General features: G+C 51.4%; 1 protein-coding gene across 1 annotated transcript; it reads left to right on the forward strand.

Moving 5' to 3' along the window:
* Window positions 1-3,677: 3,677 nt before the first annotated feature.
* Window positions 3,678-18,580, forward strand: NCF1 (neutrophil cytosolic factor 1). The gene is made up of 11 exons (XM_063091786.1): window positions 3,678-3,749; window positions 9,558-9,638; window positions 11,558-11,633; window positions 11,791-11,956; window positions 12,985-13,040; window positions 14,712-14,834; window positions 15,254-15,361; window positions 16,276-16,393; window positions 17,620-17,727; window positions 18,022-18,167; window positions 18,459-18,580. Exons 1-11 carry the CDS (start codon window positions 3,678-3,680, stop codon window positions 18,578-18,580), a joined length of 1,176 nt encoding a protein of 391 aa, XP_062947856.1.
* Window positions 18,581-20,008: the final 1,428 nt, after the last annotated feature.

Genomic DNA, 20,008 nt, shown 5'->3' on the forward strand with positions numbered 1-20,008 from the left:
GCAAGATGGTGGAAGCAGAGAGAGCAGAGAGAGAGAGAGAGAGAAAGACAGACTCTCTTCCTTTAAAGCCCTCGGAACCACGCCCCTGACCACCAATTTTAATCCATTCACTACTGCACGGTCCTACAATCACCTCTTCAAGGCTCCACCTTTCAATCACCATAATAGTATTTACCACCTTCTTAACAGTCACAGTGGGGCTGTTTCTAATACATAAAACTTAGAGGACACAATTCAAGCTTTAGGGAGTTTTAGGGGGACATAATTCAATGCACTACAAGGGGCTTAGGTTAGGCCTGGGGAAGAACTGTCCCCCAACGAACAGCGATGTGTTCCAACCTGGGAAGCCCTGGATTCCCGCTCCTGACAAGATCCCAGAGGGCACTGCCTGGGCCTCATGCCCTGACGCCAAGCCCCTTTCCACACACCCTGACTCCACTGGCCCAGCCTTGGGGATTTCCTGGCTAAGGAAATGGCCAGCCCGGCCCATCTCAGAAAGGCCAAGTGGCCTGAGGGTGGGGAGGGTGGCAGCTAGAGGAAGGCCAAGATCCTTGTGGCCAGACCGCGAAGCCCTGCTCCCCTCCAGCCTGGCCTGATGTCAGAGTCCCCTCCCGTGACGTTCATGCAGGCTGGCTCCTCCCTCATGAGCCCCTCCCTAACCCAATCATCATTCATTCGCATGTTGTCCAACTTGCCTGCGTTCAGATCCCAGCTCTGCGCTTACCAGCCATGGCAACCTACTTACCTCTCTGGGCCTCAGTTTTCCAATCTCAGAAGTGGGGGGAAACGATGGTATCTGTAGCCTGTCAGCCTCCTCGTGAGGGTAAGCTGCGGTCTTAAACACAAAACACCTAGGACGGTGCCTGACACAGGACGCATCTTTCCTTATAGCACTTGAGGGGAGGTGGGGGCAATTCTGGGGGCTCCAGGATTGTTCTAATCCTTGGGTAATGAAGTCTACTTTATAATTATTATAATTTCATAATAATAAGTTAAGCTGTGCAGTTTTCTGTATGTTTCACAATTTCTTTTAAAAAGTTTTTAAAATTCTCTCCTTTCCCCTAAGAAGTCTTTTATCTGTTCATCACCTCCTCCCCTCACCTCTGTTCATTCCCCTTTTTGTTGTCAGTTTCTAAATCACCCAGTCACTTGCTCGTTTCATCCATGCCTTATCTCGGGACTGGCAGGTCAGCCAGTGAGAGTGCAGCCTTGTGACACCGAGGTCAAGGGTGCAGGTTCCCCTTACTGGCCAGCCACCAAAAAAAGTTCACCTTCTCTCTCCTGACACAAGGGCTGGGCGCTGCTTGCACAGGCCTGGTGCTCCCAGCGTCTCCTGTCTGGCTCCCACGGGAACGTCCATGGCCACAGGGGGCATGTGGGGAGGTGGCAGCACAGTGGCTCCAAGGCTGCTGGGCTGAGGCTGGCCAGGCAGTTGGGCAAGAGTGGAAAGACCCTGGAGGAGGGGAAGGAGGTGCTGAGGCCGTGGGCTCTGCTTGCCGCGGCCCCCACCCTGCCCTGCCAGCCCAGGTGCGTGACCGATGGGGGCCTCCCCAGGCATGGGGCACCTAGGAAAGCCAGCCCCGGGGGCCTTCTTGCATCCATTATTCATCTTCCACTTTGAGTCTTTTTTTTTTTTGTCTTTTTCGTGACCGGCACTCAGCCAGTGAGTGCACCAGCCATTCCCATATAGGATCCGAACCGGTGGCGGGAACGTCGCTGCGCTCCCAGCACCGCACTCTCCCGAGTGCGCCACGGGCTCGGCCCTTCATCTTCCACTTTGAATGCAAGTGATGTGTACCTGCAGGAGAGGGTCGTGCACAGGTCTTAGGCTGGTTTTCAGAAAGTGAACCCACTTGTGAGCTAGTGTCCTCCTGTCACTCCTGTCCCCTTCCGCACCCCACATGTCACCCTGGCTTCCAGCACCACACACGGCTCAGGTGATGTTGGAGTTTGGTAGAAACAGCACCATCCAGGACGGGTGCTTTGCCTCTGCCTTCTGTCTCTCAGCGTGGCGTCTGGAGGTTCAGCCATGTGTGTAGCAGCCCCTTGTCATCATTGAGCAGTGTCCATTGTGTCTGCCTATCCTTGTGGGATGGTCCTAGATGCATAAATGGAAATGACAGAGGAATGACTTGCAAGGCTAGTCACTCCTAGGATGCTGCCCTCTGGGTTGGGATAGGGGACAGTCATGACCAGAGGGGAGCAGGAGGCAGCAGGTGATGTGCCCTTTCTTGGCAAGGAAGAGAAGCACCTACCAAGCATATTTTTCAGAGCAGAGGGAATGGGCCTTACGCTTCTTAGACAACAAAATCAGGAACAACCTTGACCTTGACCTCATTGTGTTAGTCCTGAAATAGCACATCTTGGCTCCCCCTCCATCAGACCCTGACCTTCACCCCCAAAAGTCTAGGGGGTACCCATGGCTCAGAGTGCTCTCGGTGCCGTCTCCTTTGCCAGGGTCTCCCATGCTTGGACTCTGCAGATCTGGACTGCACATCGGCCCTGCCCACTCTCCCTGAGTTCCAGCAAGGGCCAGGAGGTGCAACACAGGCCTGCCGGGGAGGAGGGGCCTGTGGCCAGACTGCCTGGGTCTCAGGTTGGCCACCTGTGAGCTTGGATGAGCTCTATAGCCTCGGAGCCTTTTGGGCTTTAGTGAGAGAGAGGGAGAGAGGCCCCAGTCTGTCCGCAGGCTCCTGACACCTCCTTATCTCTATATCCCAAGTCCCCTTCTGCACAGAGCTGATGGTCCCATTTCACTCAGGAGGAAACTGAGTCAGCTCCGAGGAACAATTTGTTGAGCAGGATTTGAACTCAGGTCTCACTCAAAGTCTGTGCTGCATCTGTCCCAGCTGCCACCAGCCCTCAGCCACACTCGTACACCCAAGGATGTGCACCTAACCTGCGCACACGCTCCCACAGAGCTGCGCATCCATTCATCCCCTTCGTGAATTATAAAACCGCCATCAGATGTCTACAAGGAGCCACAGTGCTCCAGACCCCAGATGCAGGAGTGGGGCCAGAGCCCTTGACAAAACAGCCTGAGTCCCTGCTTTCATGGGACCCACATTCTGGTAAGGAGCGACATTGTAAAAAAAAAGGTTAAATTGCTCATACATCTGTGATAAGTGAAAATAATAAGTAGATGATAAGTAGAAAAATAAAGCAGGAAGGGGAGACATGAAGATTGATATTTTATGTGAAGCTATCAAGGAAGGACCCTCAGAGGAGGTGACTTTCGAGCAGAGAAATGAGGAAGGGAGTTACAGATAAGTGGGGGGAAGCCAGTCGAGGGGACCAGCAGGTGCAAAGGCCCTGGGGTGCGAGCAGCTTGGGCTGTTCCGGGAACAGCAGAGAGGCCAGTACAGCTGGACCAGCAGGACCAGCCAAGAGGAGAGAGTGAGAGATAACCCCCCCAACCCTGTGGGGCCTTATAGGCCACAGAGGATGAGGGAAAGTTGTCACTGCACATATGTGTGTGTGTGGCTTCACACGTCCACACCTTGTCAGCCTGAAGAGTGCCCAGAAACTGAAAGAAGAAGCAAAGCCCTTTCTGCAACCCCCCTGCCTCCTCCCACCCCCCGGACCGACCGTGACAGAGGTCACTTCCTCTTTCCAGTACATTTAAGGCCCAGCCCGGGAGTGCCCTGGAGAAGTCGAGGCCGCACCACTGCCCAGCCATGGGGGACACCTTCATCCGCCACATCGCCCTCCTGGGCTTCGAGAAGCGTTTCGTCCCCAGCCAGCACTACGTGAGTAACCCCGGGGCACCGTAGGAAGCCCAGCACTCAGGTCCAGTGCCTGCCCCTCCAGGGAGTCCTCCCTGAGCAGCTCAGTTGCAGGGGGTGGTCCTCCCGGGCGGAATGCCTGACGCCTGGAGCTCTCTCTCTCAGCCACCCATGGTGTCAGTTACATTAGAGTCAGATCTTCTCCATCACAGGGGCCATAAAACTACACCCTCCTTCCTTGAGGGGCTGGAGAAATGCCTGCCCAGACATGGCCACCCCATCATGGCCTCCCCCAAGCCCAGCAGAAGGTCAAAAAGGAACTCCACTTAGAAAATTGTATGGCACTTGTATGGAACATTTAGTACTATGTGCTATGACCTTTCTCCTTTTTTCATAACTTTTAATTTTGAAGTAATTTCAAATTTACAGAAAGGTTGCCCTCCAAAGTACCAATAACTCCAATATTTCTTCACCCAGATTCTAATCTCCCCACCTCTCTGTCTCTCTCTCTCTCTGAATATAAATTTTCTAAATCATTTGTGAGTAAGTAGAAGACATTGTGTTTCTTCATCCTGAAATACTAGGTGGTGTCTATTTCTTAAAATCAAGGACAGTCTCTCACATAACCGCAATGCACCTGTGTCAAAATCAGGAGATTAACATTGACAAAACACTACGATCCAACCCACAGACTTTGTTTAGAATTCCCCAAGTATTCTATTTGTCCTCTGTAGTAAAAACTTTTTTCAGGTCCAGGATCCAATCCAGGATCAATTAGTCATCATATCCTTTAGCCTTCTTTAATCTGGGTCGATCCTTATCAACTTTGGCATTTTGCAGAGAGCAGGCCAGTCACTGTGCAGAGTGTCTGTGGAGCTGGGTTTGTCGGATGCTTCCTCACTGGGTTCAGTCGTGCACTGGGGCAGGGACGCCTCAGAGGGCTTGCAGTGTTCTGATTGTGTCCTATCCAGTGGCACACAATTGTGACCTGCTCCAATACCGGAGATGTTAACTTTGATCCCTAGGTCGTGGGCATGTCTTCCAAGTTTCTCTACTGTAAAGTTATTGTTTTTCCCTTTGTAATTAGTAACTAACTTTTGGGGAGATTCTTTGAAACTATGTGACTCTCCTGTTGCTGATGACTCTTTCCTAAGTCAAATTAACACAATGAACACCAAAGAGTGATTTTTCAATGCTGTCTTTCCTTCTGCATTTATTAATTAAAACTTTGCTGTAAGGGTCTTTCCTTCTCCATTATTTATTTGTTTACTTACGTCATTAGGGACACATGGATTTCTACTTTATTCAGTGCGTTATAATCCATTACTATTGTGACTTATTTAATGCTTGGGTTGTCCCAGACTTGGCCAGTGGGAGCTCCTTCAAGCTGGGTTCTCTGCCCTTTTGACATGTCCCCACATCCTTCTGGCTCATCTTGATTTCTGACACAAGATGTTGCAGGATTATTCTGCATATTCCAGCCCCAGCCCTGGATTTTCTAAGGATCCCTGGTTCTTTTGAGTGGGGAGAGACATTAGAACCCAAGATCTGGAAGTGAGGCGTGCTCTTGGCTACTGGGACATCACTGCTTATGTTCTTTCGGTGTGCACGCTGGGGGACATAGTAATTTCGTACGATTTTTTCCTTTCACCATTTGGTATTTGACTGTGAGAACCCTGGCTCCCAGCAAGGTCAGTAATTTGCTGCTTTGCTCAGTTCTACAATACACGTGAAATTGTTTCGGAATGACCACACCCACACCGTGATGAGTAACAGTCTGTGCTATTCTTTTTGTCTTTTTATCTTTGGACTGAGGGGAGGAAAAGTGCTGTAACTAAAATTTACTTGGATTATTTCTTTTCCATTTTTCTTTAATATGATTATGTTACCAATTTGATATATAGTGAAGTTCGCTTGTTTGTCTCCAATTTTGAGGTTTTAAAAAGGTCTTTGTTGATTTAATTTTATTTTTATCTTATCTTCTTTTGTGGCTGGTTGGTAGGGGGATCGGAAACCTTCACCTTGGTGTTACAACACCAGCATCGAATCACCCGAGCTAACTGGCCAGCCCTCGTTTTATTTTTTAAATGTGTAAAATATTAACATGCGTTCAAGCAGCAGAATTTGACAAAAAGGGCTGGCTGGTTAGCTCAGTTGGTTAGTGCACAGCCTTATAACACCAAGGCCGTGGGTTCGGATCCCCGTACCGGCCAGCTGCCAAAAAGAAAAGAAAAGAAAAGAAAAAAACTTGACCAAAAGATGTAGTCAGAGACTTGTTCTGGCATATCTTTCCTGTGTTTCTATTTGCAAAAATAAGTAGATATAGGTATAAATATTTTCTTGTTTTTCCTTCTTTACTACACATGGGTAATAAACAAGGTAGCAATGTATGTATGCTTTTTTTTTTTTTCATTTTGCTATAATATCCGGGGGTTCTCTCCAAATTAGATCATTCATTGAGTCAGTCTCATTGTTTTTACATCTGTGCAATATTCCATTGTGCACTATGCTGTTTTTTATTTAAACGATCATTTAGATTGTTTTTACTATTTTGCAGTTACCTAATTATCCTGCATTTCTGTTGCTGTGAGGGAAGCTGAGCGCCTCTCCGTGTGTTTAAGGGCGACCTACACACGTGCGCGTGCACTACCAATTATCTGTCCGTGCCTTCTGCCCAATTTTCTATCAGACTTTTTGTCCTTTTCTCTTCAAATTAAAAAAGTTCTTTACGTATTAGGAAGAGTAACACTTTACCTGTGATAAATGTTACAAATGTTTTCTCCTAGTCTATCATTTGTCTTTTGGCTTTGCTTATGGTTTTAGATGCAAAAATTTTAAATTTTAAGAATGTATTTGGAATATCAACATTTTCTTGTATTGCCTTCAGGTTCTGAGTCAGTCGGAAGCCTTCCTACATGCCCATGCTATGATCCCACGTTTCCTTCTGGCACTTGCATAATTTCATTTTCTACATTTAGATCTTGTCTATTTAGAGATTATTCTGGTTGGATGGGGTAAGATATATTATCCAATTTTATTTCCCTAAGAGGCTACCAGTTGCCCCAACATCAGTGTCTAAAAACCCACCTCTCTTCCTGTGATTTGAGACACCACTTCAATCTTACCCTACATTTCCATTTCGAGGTACTTGGCTCTGTTTCTAGATTTTCTATTCTGTCCCATTGGTCTTTTATTCATGCACTCGTACCACACTGTTTTTAAAAAATTATTGCAGCAACATATACATAACATAAAATTAACCATTTTTAAGTGAGTAGTTACTGACATTAAGTACATTCACTTTTTTTTTTTTTTTTGGCAACCATCACCATTATCCATCTCTAGAACTTTTTCATCATTACTAATGGAACCTCTGTACCCATTAAACAGTACCTCCTCATGTACCCTTCTCCAGCTCCAGGTAACCACCATTCTACCTTCTGAGTTTATGGATTTGACTATTTTAGGCACCTCATATAAGCGGAATCCTACAATATTTGTCCTTTCGTATCTGGCTTATTTCACTTAGCATAATATCTCCAAGGGTTATCCATGTTGTAGCATGTGTCAGAATTTCCTTTCTTTTTAACGCTGAATAATAGTCCATTGTATGGATATACAACATTGTGTTTATTCATTCATGTTGATAAATAACCCTTTGGTTATTGTGAATAATGATGCCACAAACACTGGCGTACAAATATCTGTTCAAGTCCCTGTTTTCAGTTCTTATGGGTATATACCCATGTATTAGTCCATTTGTGATGCTTATAACAAAAGAGTTAGAACTGGGTAGTTTATAAAGAAAATGAAATTTATTGCTTGCAGTTTCTGAGGCTGGGAAGTCCAAAGTCCATCTGCTGGTGGCAACAGTGACCCAGGGGGTCTCACATTGCAAAATGGTGGAAGCAGAGAGAGCAGAGAGAGCCAGGAAGACAGCCTTTCCTCTTCTTTCAAAGCCCTCAGAACCATGCCCATGACCACCATTTTTAATCCACTCACTACTGCAGGGTCCTACAATCCAATCACCTCTTCAAGGCTTTTCCTTTCAATTATCATAACAGAATTTCCCACCCTCTTAAACAGTCACAGTGGGGGCCACGTTTCCAATACATAAAACTCAGGGGACACAATTCAAGCTTCAGTGAATTTTGGGGGGACATAATTCAGTCCACTACAACCCAGAAGTGGAATTGCTGGATCATATGGTAATTCTATGTTTAATTTTTTGAGGAGCTCTGTTTTCTATAGTGGCTGTACCATTTTAGATACCAATAAGCAATGCACAAGGGTTCCAATTTCTCTACATCCTCACCAATATTTATTATTTTCTGGTTTTTTTGTTTGTTTGTTTGTTTACAGCTATCCTTTTTTTTTTTTTTTGAAAGCTAGCCAGTGCTGGGATCTGAACCCTTGACGTTGGTGTTATCAGCACCACGCTCTAACCAAGTGAGCCAACCAGCCAGCCCCTTCTTCCTTTTAAATAGTTTTATTGACGTATAATTTATATACCACATATGGTTTATGGTATACTTACAGAGATTTAAGTACACCGTAATCTAATTTTTAGGACATTTTTACCTTCCCAAAAGAAACCTCGTACCCATTAGTATCTATTCTTTTTACTCTCCAATATTTATTCTGAAAAATTTTCCAACCTGGATTCCACCATTAATATTATTCTACATTGCTTTATCATGTATCTATCCATCCATTTCATTTTGTGTGCATTTCAAAGTAAGTTGCAAACATCAGTACACTTTGTCGTAAATACTTCAGCATGCATATCATTCAGTATGAGTTCAGAATTTGCTTATCGTTTTTTCTCTTTCGATGCAAAATTTACGTAAAATGAAATCCACACTCTTAGAGATACATTGGCTGGGTTTTGATAGTGCTATCTCTACATGACCCCAGAACATTCCTTCATGCCCCAGTCGTCTCCCTTGCCTCAGAAGCATCCACTGTTATGATTTTTTTCCACCTCAAATTAGCTTTGCTTGCTCTAGAATGTCATAGATGTGGGGTCGTCTTGAGTGTGGCCTTTTGTATGTGTCTTCCCTCAGCCAGCACGGTGCTTTCGAGATCCATCCATGCTGTTGCGTGTATCAGTGATTTGTTCCTTTAGGTGGCTGACTGGTATTCTCCTAGCTGTTTTTGCTTATTTTTCCTCACTGAATTCTTTTTTAAAACTATGTAATGGCTCGTAAAAGCTTTATTGAGATATAATTCACATGCCATACAATTCACTTCTGTAAAGTGTACAATTCAGTGGTTTTTAGTATATTCACAGAGTTGTACAACTATCTCCACAATCAGTTTGGGACATTTTTGTCACTCCTCCCTCCAAAAAAAACCCTGTTCCCATTAGCAGTCACTCCACATCCCCCCAGCCCTAAGCAACTACTAATCTACTATAGAGTAGTCGATTCCCTAACAGATATAGATTTCCCTATTCTGGACATTTCATATAAATGAAATTATACAGTGTCTTGCTAAGTTCTCATATTGTTTGAGCCCAGCCCTTTCTATTTCTTACTTCGTGTGATGCTTATGCCTACCCTAGGAATGAGGTCCTACTTTTATCTCCAGTTTGTAGGTGAGGAATTTGAGTTATTTGAGAGAAGCTGACCGTCTTGTCCTAGGTCCCAAAGCTGGAGAACGTTGGCTTCTGGGTCCGTGATGTTTGTGTCCTTTCTGTGGCCCAGGCTGGGCCAAAGATCTCCTTCACCCGGATCCTCTGAGCTGCCACCAAGGGGTGGGGGTGGTCTAGGAGCACGGAAGGCACCCTTAGAAGCTGAATGAGGTCCCTCTGCCCTGGCCTCCCTCCAGGTGTACATGTTCCTGGTAAAGTGGCAGGACCTGTCCGAGAAGCTGGTCTACCGGCGGTTCACTGAGATCTACGAGTTCCACGTGAGTGTGCGGGGGGAGGGGGGCACTGCCTTGCCCCACTCTGCCCTGTGGGAAGGGACCTGCCAGGTGGTCGTCGGGAGCTGCAGAACCCGGGATCCCCCCAGTCCACAGTTAAAGGGGGCATATTTTTTCACTTTAAAAATGTTTTTACCAAAAGTATATTTATAAAGTTAATACTTTCACCATCTGTAGGTCTGCAGTTCAGTGCAATTCACAGTGTCATGCTGCCATTACCACTAGCCATTCCCAGAATTTTTCATTTTGCCCGGCAGGAAGTCTGTGCCATTCAACGCTAGCTCAAGGGGACATTCTGAAGGGGTGGGCTTGCCCTGTTGCTGCAGAGAACAGCCTGGCCAGTGTCACCACTGAGGTCCCAATCCCAGGAGTGTGTTCTTTAACTGATAGTCACTGTCCTGAATAGGACCCCTCATGTACCAAAAGGAGGGTTGACAGTCCTGACACCCAAGAAAGCAGGTCCTCTTGCTTTTCGGGTGCCTGCTGTCATCAAGGCTCACGGGAGCGAATCCCAACAGCTCTAAAAGGGAGGGCCCCCAATGCCAGTGACCGGCTGAACAGAACTGGGGATGGTCATCAAGGGGTTGTGTTACACGGGCCATGGCTGCTGGGTCCCAGTCTGAGACAGGGTCAGGTTGGTGGTGGGTCCACCAGAGCCAGATGGGTCCCCCAAAGACCCACCTCTACAAGTAAGGCCCTGCTTAACACAATGAACAGAGTCTGCAACCATGGGGGCTCTGCACCCACCTGGGATGAAAAATTTAAACTGAAGTGCAAATGAGCCCTGCATACCCAACACCCAGAATTCACAATTGGTGGCACTGGGCTGTTTGCTTCAAGGCTTTTTTAAAGAAAGGCTGGCCAGTGAGCTCAGTCGGTTACAGGCCTGCTGATAACACCAGGTCCAGGGTTCCATCCCTGCAATGGCCAGTGGCAAACAAACAAACAAACACCAACATTACAAAAAGAACTCGAAGGCTGCCTTTATCCCACACCCGTGTCCCAGTTCCTACCCTTGGATGACCACACACACACACACACACGCACACACACACACACACACACACACACACACACACACACACACACAGAGGGTGAGTCCTAGGACAGCTAGTAATGTGTGTGACGGCCTTGGCACCTGTCCGTGTGGCTCTGTCTCACCTCTTTAAACTGGTTTAGGTTATTCCGCAGTAGGCTCAGCCTATATCGATGGTGGACTCATTCACTTACTGAGCGAGCTCCTTCCCGTGGATGAGCAAAAGGCAGCCAAGGGGTAAAAGCAGATGCGAACCCTCACCCTTACCTCGATAAGAACTGAGGAGAGAACAAAGCAGGGACAGGGACGGGGGTGGGAGGAGGGTGAGAGGGTGACTGTCAATGCAGTTGTCAGGAAAGGCCTGGCCGAGGGGGTGAGCCGAGCAAAAACCTGCAGGAGGAGAGAGCAGGGAATGCTGCTGATCTTGTGAGCACAGAACGGGAACAGCAGGAGCCCAGAGCAGAGTGGACCGAGGGCAAGAGTGGACCGAGGGCAAGAGTGGCCGCAGAAGAGGCCAGCGAGGTGGCCGGGGCAGGTCCGCAATGAGCGGGCAGCCAGGAGGGCTCCGAGCAGAGGAGGGACAGGCTCCGACGTGGGTGTTAGGAGGAGCCCTCCGGCTGCTGGGTCGAGGACAGACACGGGTGGGGGGAGAGACGTAGGGAGGCCGCTGTAACCCAGGCCTGCGGGTGGCTCTGCCCAGGGTGGTGGCAGTGCCGGGACTTGACGTGGAGGGGGCAGAGAGATAGAGGAATCATGGATACCACCAAAGAAGTTTCTAGCACGAGGGATAGGTTGTTTCCAATTTTGTGTTTCTACAGGGTTGTAATAACGAATATTTCTTCCCATCTTCTTTTCTCTTTATGTCTAGAAAACCTTAAAAGAAATGTTTCCTATCGAGGCAGGGGACATCAACCCAGAGAACAGGATCATCCCCCACCTCCCAGGTGAGGAGCGGGGCTGAGTCACCTGGGCCGGGTCACCTGCCCCGGGTTCCACCACCTGCCCTGCAAGCAGCCCCGCTGCACACTCCCACCCCTCTCAGCCTCGCGGTGCTCGGGAAGGTGCTCACGGCCCCTCTGGCGCCCCTCCCCGGCCCGACAGCTCCCAGGTGGTTTGACGGGCAGCGGGCCGCCGAGAGCCGCCAGGGCACGCTCACCGAGTACTGCGGCGCGCTCATGGCGCTGCCCGTGAAGATCTCCCGCTGCCCCCACCTGCTCAACTTCTTCAAGGTGCGCCCCGACGACCTCAAGCTCCCCACGGACAGCCAGTGAGTGGCCTCCTCCTCCCAGCCGGCAGGAGAGGGCGGCAGGCGGGACTTCCCCACTTTACAGATGGGGAGACTGAAGCTCAGAGAGGGAAAGAGACTCGGCCAAAGTCACACAGCCGGCCCAAGAAGGAGGCAGGACTCCAGCTCTGGCCTGGGTGATCTGGCCCGTGTAACCCAGCCAAGTCTCCATCTGGACTCCTCTGAGCCTCACGGTGCAGGGGAAGGAACTCTAGGCTGGGGGTCCGAAGTCCTGGGTCCTCATCCTGACCTTGTGACCGCCTGCCCCAGGGACCTGGAGCTGGTCAGGGCCGCCCTCTGAATGCAGGCTGCCCGTGGGTAATGGGTGGGGATGGCCAGATGCCGTAGTGGTCGCCATGCAGGGCCCCCAGAGGATAGGGGGTCGGTGCTCCTGCTAACTGCTGAGCGGGTCTCGTGCCCCTACCCTGGGGTCTCCCACACCCAGGTCCCTGCATGCAGGGCATCTAAGAGGCTGAGTGAGCTCCAGGCAGGCCGGGCAAGCCCTCTCTCTGTCTCTCTCTGGCCCCTGAAGTCGGGGGGAGATCTGTCCATCACCAAGGCACCCAGGCTGCCAGGATAGCAGCATCGCTCCAGCAAGTGCTTACTGACCCTTGAATTGCCCCGGTCCAAGGAAGGTGATGCGAATGACCCCCCACGTGATCCCCCCATGGTCCACCCCCACGGCCTGCTCTCTCGAGGCTCCAGAAGGAAAGAGATGGCCCATGAGCTGACACGCGTCTTCCCCAGGCCTAGTGCCTCGCTTCATCTGGCTGGAGCAGGAGGCCCATGCACTCTCTGCAGGGTCTGCGGGAGGCTGGGGCTGTGCCCTCCTCATGCCCCTCCCTCGGGCTGGCCGAGCAGAGGCCCCAGTCATTCCCCCAAGGCCCTTCCTTGCCAGCTCCATCGCTACCTTCTCTCAGTAGTGGCCCCATTTCCCCTGGGAAGTGGTTCTGTAGGTCTAATCAGCAGGAAGCTGAGTATCTGACCTAGACTGTTCGTTCTCTCCTCAGGCTGAAAAAGCCGGAAACATACCTGATGCCCAAAGATGGCAAGAATAACGTGACAGGTGAGAGGGCCAGTGCGGCCGGGGGCAGGGGCACCCTCAGGGGATTGTCAACACGGCCAGCAACTCAGAGCTTGGGGTGCACAGGGATGAAGGCAGGAGGTGTAAGTAGGCTGGGAAGGCTCTTGGATGCTGTATTAGTCTGTTTTCATGTTGCTCTAACAGAACACCTGAAAGTGGGTAATTCATAAAAAGTTTATTTTGCTCACGATTCTGAGACAGCTGCATCTGGCACAGGCCTCAGGCTGCTTCTACTCATGGCAGAAAGTGGCAGGCAGCAAGATCAGGTGCAAGATCACATGGTGAGGGGAAGCAAGAGAGGGCGGGAGGGGAGGTGCCAGGCTCCTTTAACAACTGCCTCTTGGGGGAACTAATAGAGCGAGAACTCAATACCACCACCCCAGGGAGGGTGTTAGTCTATTCAAGACCCAAAACCTCCCAACACTGCCACACTGGGGATCAGACTGCACCACGAGCTTTGGGGGACAACATATCCAAACTATATTAGTTGTCCACTGAAGAGCTGGGTATTTGGGGGTCACGAGAATAAAAAGGGCACCTTGCAGGTGGCTGTGTTGCCCAGCACAGATCCTGGCTCCCAGCCTGGGGATGTTTGTGGCTGAATGAATGAACAGGTTTTGATGGCCAAGATGACCTTCAGAGGTGACACAGGGGCATGACAGTTTCTCTTGTTTATTGCACAGTAGTTGCTAATAATGACACCTCACATTTATCTTGCACTTACTCTGTGCTGGGCATTATTTTAAATGTATTAACTGCCGCAACCATCTCTATAGCAGTATGAAATATTAAATGTATTAACTGCTGCAGTCATCTCTACAGCAATATGAAATAGGTACGCTGTGCTGTTATCCCCATTTTACAGCCAAGCACAATGAGACTTGATGTAAGTTGAGACTCTTGCCCAAGGTCACACAGCTGCTAAGTGCTGGAGCAGGATTTGAACCAGCATGACATCCAGACAAGTGCTCTGGGTTTTCTGAGTGTGGCCCAGAGACAGCAGTATGCCAGTTTGCCAGAGCTGCCTTAACAAAGTACCACAGGCTGGGTGGCTCAAACAACAGAAGTGTGAGCTCTCACAGTTCTGGAGGCTGGAAGTCCAAGATCAAGGTGCCAGCAGGCCAGTTTCTCCTGTGGCCTCTCTGCTTTGCCTGCATGCAGCTGCCTTCCTGCTGTTCTCACAGGCCCTTTCCGCTTCTTATAAGGACACCAGGCCTATTGGATTAGGGCCTCTCCCTTATAACCTCATTTTAACTTAATTACCTCTTAGAAGACCCTGTCTTCAAATACAGTCATATTCTCAGGGTCTGTGGGTTAGGGCTTCAGCGTGTGAGGTTTGGGCTCACAATTCAGACCAGAACAGGGAGCTTCGGCATCACCTGCGGGTAGGTTCAAAAGGCAGACTCAGGTCTCACCACAGACCCCCCCGAGTCAGGATCTGCATTTTATTAAGTTCTGCAGGGGATTCCTATGCACGTCAAATGAGAACGGGGATGCTGTGAAGCCAGGGCCAGGGTCAGAGCGTGCGAGGCGCTCAGTAAATGCAGGGCTGCGAAGACCACCTTGTCTTTGCTGCTTTCCAGTTTAGCTGGGTGGGGTGGAAAGCCAGCATCTGTGGGGTGGCCCACTCACCCTGCCCTCCCTCTGCCCCAGACATCACGGGCCCCATCATCCTGCAGACCTACCGTGCCATCGCCAACTATGAGAAGAGCTCGGGCTCAGAGATGGCCCTGGCTATGGGCGACGTGGTGGACGTCGTGGAGAAGAATGAGAACGGTCAGGCCTCCCTGCCCTGCCTTCTTCCCCAGGCGCGCAGGGACCCACAGCCACAAGCCCCCGCCGAGGCTCAGGCAGCCCAGAGCCTCCTTGTGGCTTGGCCCTCTGGGGGGCGCAGGCTCCTTCAGGGGCCCTGGATGTCCTCTCACACTGAGGGTCGCCCTTCCCTCTGAGTGCCGCCCGGGGTGTCTGTGTGTGTCCCACGCCGGGACTGTGTGTGTGCCAATGCACTGCTAGGTGGGTGTGCGACTCCCCTGTATGAGGGGCTCAGAGCCAGAATTCATGCGCATGTGTGTGATGGCGGCGTCCAGTGTGGTGAAGGGGACCTTTCTGAGTCTGAGCACTGGGAGTCTGTTTGTCTGTGTCCATCTGTCCTGCCAGGCCCCACCCCTCATTTTCCTCCCCCACACCTGGCACAGGCTGGTGGTTCTGCCAAAGGAAGGCCATGCGCGGTTGGGTCCCGGCATCCTTCTTGGAGCCCCTGGACAGTCCCGACGAGTTGGAGGACCCGGAGCCCAACTATGCAGGTGGCCCCTGCCCTCCAAGGCCATAGAGGTGTGGGAGGAAGGGGGAGGAGGGACCCAGGGATATTGAGAAGCCAGAGCGACTGCTTTGGGGTCTGGCCTGGTTGCCGGCTGGGCAGAGGGAACATCAGGGCTGAGGCCCCATGGTCTCTGGTTTGGTGGCCCTGGTAGGTCTTGATACCCTGGGTCAGGACAGGAAAGCTGGAGGTGGAGCAGAAGGTGTGGGATGGGGAGGAGGTCCGCCTGGGGCACGTGGTGGCCGTTGGCATGAGGCCAGGTCTAGTGGGAAGCTGAATGATCAGCTGACCTGAGGCTCAGGAAGGAGGGCTGCCTGGAGGTGCGGCATTATCACTGCCCAGAAGGGGAAATCTGGCAGCCCCAGGGCTGGATGGGGCCTGTGCTGAATTTGAAAAACACTGGATTTGGTTGCCCATATTTTAAAATTGAGTGATTTCACCATTTTGTGTGGATTTATGGCTCCTCTCTAAAAACTGGAGAAGACCTGCAGCCCCCCATGCCAACAGCTGGCTGGAGTGGAGTGGCTCCTGGTGCCACGTGGATGGGTGCCCCTCCCTCCCACTTCACAGCCAGCCGATCCCCACATGCGGGTGCCTGGCCCAGGGTTACGGGAGCTCCTGGTCCCTGGTGTGGATGGCGCTGGCTAGGAGGGGGCAGCTCACCCAGGTGTAGTGGGCAGAGGCAGAAGTCCTGAGTGTGCCCAGGAGTGGGTGGCAGGAGGAGCCTGCAGAGGGAGACCAAGGGGGAGCAGGAGGGGGGCGGGCGGGGAGAGCCAGAGGAGGCGGTCATGGGTCCAGGTGGGTCTGAGCAACTGGAGGAAACCCAGGCTGAGAGGAGGGGTGGTGAGCCCTGTACTGGAAAGACCCTCACACCGTGCTCTGTATCCTACTGTGGACCAGGTGAGCCCTATGTCACCATCAAAGCCTATGCTGCCGTGGAGGAGGATGAGGTGTCCCTGCCTGAGGGTGAAACTATCGAGGTCATTCATAAGCTCCTGGATGGCTGGTGGGTCATCAGGTAGGAGAGCCCCTCACCACCCACCTGAGAGTCAGCCTCAGCCAGGGCGGGGTGCATTTGGGCTCTGGGCCGATGTGGCTGTGTGACTCTGGGTAAGCCACTACCCCTCTGAGGGCTCAATTTCCATCTCAGTAGCAGGTGAGTGGTGAGCCCACCCTGCCCATCTTGTGGGCCTCAGTGTCTTGGTCCAAGTGGGTGCATTTTTCCTTTGTGACTTAGAGTCTCTTCCTGATCACGCCTTCTGTTATTCCCTCTCCAGCAACACAGTTAATCGTTGTATGAATTACTACTCTGAAAACTGGTAGAGCAGACCATACCATCCCTTTTCCTTTCAAAACTGTCTTTGCAATTCCTCCAAATGAATGTAGGAATGCTAATTACTTTTTTCTGGTTCTGGGAAAAACAGAATCATAGGGGCTTGCTGAACCATTTCGTTGGAGTGAAGGGGCCTCCCAGGTCATTGCCTGCATTCTCAGAGCCCTGGGCCACAGGGTGGCTCTGGCCCCCAGCAAGCTTATCCTGGGGCTGTGGCCACAACACACATACCGCTAGCATGTCCTGGGCCGGCGAGTTTTGAAGCAGCGTTTCTTTTAGACCCACACAGTTAATCCTCATCATGACTCTGCCCCCATCCCAATCTTCTTGTGATTCTCCCACTAGCCAGGAAGAATTAGAGTTTTACCATGTGAAGTTTGTATTATGCAAAGGTTTTTTTTTTTTTTTTTTTGTTTTCCTAACTCCCAAATATAGTATTGAGAATGAAAATGAAAATCTTTTCAACAAATGGTGCTGGAACAGCTGGATAGCCAAATGAAAAAAACAAAAACACAGACCCCTACCCCACACTATACAGAAACATGTATTTCCGGTGGATCACAGGTTTTGAAAGAAATAACAGAAAAACCTGGTAACTTGGGGGTAGGCAAAGGTTCTTAGGACACAGAAGGCAATCAGCATAAATGAAAAAATTGACAAATATAATCTTGCAGATGTCCTATAGCAAGACCTGGGGAGACCTGGATCTGCTAACTTCCTCCCCCTGCCCAGGCTTTGAAAGGAGAGCTGGCTGGGAGGGTCTGTGTTGAACAGATGAGGAAACTGATGCCCACCGGGGCAGGGTCTGGTTGTTTGCAACCTCTCAGCCTGCCTTGACCCCAACTGTTGAGAGGGAGCGCCCCCCAACCCCCAGACGACTTCCCCAGCCTCAGGGGCTGCCTCTGTTGCAGGAAAGATGACGTCACAGGCTACTTCCCGTCCATGTACTTGCAAAAGTCGGGGCAGGACCTGACCCAGGCCCAATACCAGATCAAGGGCCGAGGGGCGCCGCCCCGCAGGTGAGTGTGGGTCCCCGAGGCCGGGCGGGGTTGCGGGGGCAAAGATGCCGATGCCCAGGGCTTCCTGAGGGGGGGCAGGCGGAAGGCCGGTGAGGGGCGGGGGACATGTGCCTGGGCCCTGCGCAAGGACAGGGGCCGTGTCGGTGAAGGGGACAGCCGCTCCACCCTGCCGCTCCCCACTTCCTCGGGCTAGTCTATGGATCCCAGGGGCGCCCATCCCAGTCCCGCTGGGCAGAGACTCGGGTGCGGTGGGGGCGCTGGGGCTCTGACGACGCCCCCTACCCGCTGGGCCAGGTCGTCCATCCGCAACGCGCACAGCATCCACCAGCGGTCGCGGAAGCGACTCAGCCAGGACACCTATCGCCGCAACAGCGTCCGTTTCTTGCAGCAGCGTCGCCGCCAGATGCGGCCGGGGAAGCAGAGCCCTGGGAGCCCGCTGCGTGAGTGCAGGCTCGGGCGGCGCGGAGCCTGGAGGGCGGATTCAAAGGAGAGGGGGGGCGGGGCCTGGAGGGCAGATTCAAAGGAGAGGCGGGGCGGGGCCTGGAGGGCGGATTCAAAGGAGAGGCGGGGCGGGGCCTGGAGGGCGGATTCAAAGGAGAGGCGGGGCGGGGCCTGGAGGGCGGATTCAAAGGAGAGGCGGGGCGGGGCCTGGAGGGCGGATTCAAAGGAGAGGCGGGGCGGAGGCCGTCAGGCCGCGCCAGAGATTCTGACTGCGTTCCTTCGTCCGCCAGTCGAGGAGTCGCAGACGCAGCGTGCGAAACCGCAGCCCGCCGTGCCCCCGCGGCCCAGCGCCGACCTCATCCTGCACCATTGCAGCGAGAGCACCAAGCGGAAGCTGGCGTCCTCCATCTGAGGCAGGAGCGCCGCTCCCGGAGAGTGCCCCAGCCCCTCCTCCATCTCCTGGCCCTATCCCTGTATATATTTGTATATAGCCTCTGCTGTCTGGACGCCAAGGACAGCCCCAGGCCCCCGCCCCACATGGCTACCCGCCACCCTCAGTAAACGCTGCTTGGAGTGGACAGGAACTATGCAGAAACGCAGTGCGGACAGGACTCCGCCCTAGTGGATATTTCTAGAATAAGGACCAGGGTTGTGAGAGCTGCTGGTGGGGGGGAATTGCAAGAGCTGAGGTGCGATTGCATAATGTCTTGGCCAAGAACACGTTTGCACAAGTCCAAGTGCAAGAGGAAATCCAGGTCCTCCACTGACCGTTCGTCTGGACAGAAGCCGCCTGCTCGAACTCTGGCCTTACTGCAGAAGAGTCTTGAAGATAGATGGGTTTAGCAGGCCAGCCCTGTCTCATGACGGGAGATGAGCTGCAGTCCAGGGTCAGGAAGGACAAAAAAGTTTGCAATTTAGATATGGCGGTCCTCTGATTATTCACTGAGACCCTGCCCCAGTTAAGAGGTTGTACCAGAAAAAAACATTCACTGATGAACAGAGCCTCACCACTTACCCTAGAGATGCTGCCAGCCTGTGGCTTCAAAGTCTTTGCGGGTGGGTCTCTCCTAAACCACAAAGACACTATGGTACAAAGTGGAGCTGCAAACCTTGGAAAAGATGCAGCTTGTCATGAAGGCCATGACGGGCCTGGGGAGCTGCTCCTCCTGCATGGGAAATGGCTGTGTGAAGATGGGTAAGGCCGGTCCCCTTAGAGATGTGCTTTTCAAGAGAGTAATTTGACCATCGAAGGATTGAAAGAGGCCTTGAAACCACCGGAGCTCTCACCTAGTTTTACATTTTTGCAGACCCTTGTCTGCTGGAAAACTCCAGCATCAAGGGTTATCATAAAAAGCTATGGAAAAATTAACCACCAAACCCAATCCCTCTGTTTGTTCAGCTGCAATTATAACCTTTTTATTAAATACATTATAAAATACTTATTTTCATAATTTTTATTTTTTCCAAGCTGTAGTTCTGATCAAATGTTTTTCCGTGTTTTTTCTATATGTATTTCTGGTTGCTTTGAAGTGGCCTTGTGCCGGCAGTACTGGGGAAGAGGCCTTGAGGTGGGTGTGCATGTGGTCAGGCAGACGTGCTGCAGGCCTGCCGCCTGCAGACGTGCACGAGAGGAGGGGGGTGGGTGTGCCTGGAGATGCCAGCTCTGAAGAAGGGCTGCAGTCTGTTCAGCTAACAATTTTCTTGAGACCAGGCATAGTGCTGGGCTCGTCACATCATCTCTACTTCTGAGAACCCTGTCAGGCAGGTATTTTACAAATGAGAAAACCGAAGTCCTGGGAATGTAGGTGATCTGCTTAACGTAACATGGCAAGAAGATGGT

The sequence above is a fragment of the Cynocephalus volans genome, chromosome 3 (genome assembly GCF_027409185.1).
Source record: "Cynocephalus volans isolate mCynVol1 chromosome 3, mCynVol1.pri, whole genome shotgun sequence".
Classification (NCBI taxonomy): domain Eukaryota; kingdom Metazoa; phylum Chordata; class Mammalia; order Dermoptera; family Cynocephalidae; genus Cynocephalus; species Cynocephalus volans.

What these genes read in the sequence shown, in the direction of transcription:
- NCF1 (XM_063091786.1), top strand. Translation starts at nt 3,678, where the DNA reads ATGGGGGACACCTTCATCCGCCACATCGCCCTCCTGGGCTTCGAGAAG. An exon ending in GATCATCCCCCACCTCCCAG is followed by an intron (nt 11,634 to 11,790) that starts GTGAGGAGCGGG and finishes CCGGCCCGACAG; the next exon opens with CTCCCAGGTGGTTTGACGGG. An exon ending in AAGCTCCCCACGGACAGCCA is followed by an intron (nt 11,957 to 12,984) that starts GTGAGTGGCCTC and finishes TTCTCTCCTCAG; the next exon opens with GCTGAAAAAGCCGGAAACAT.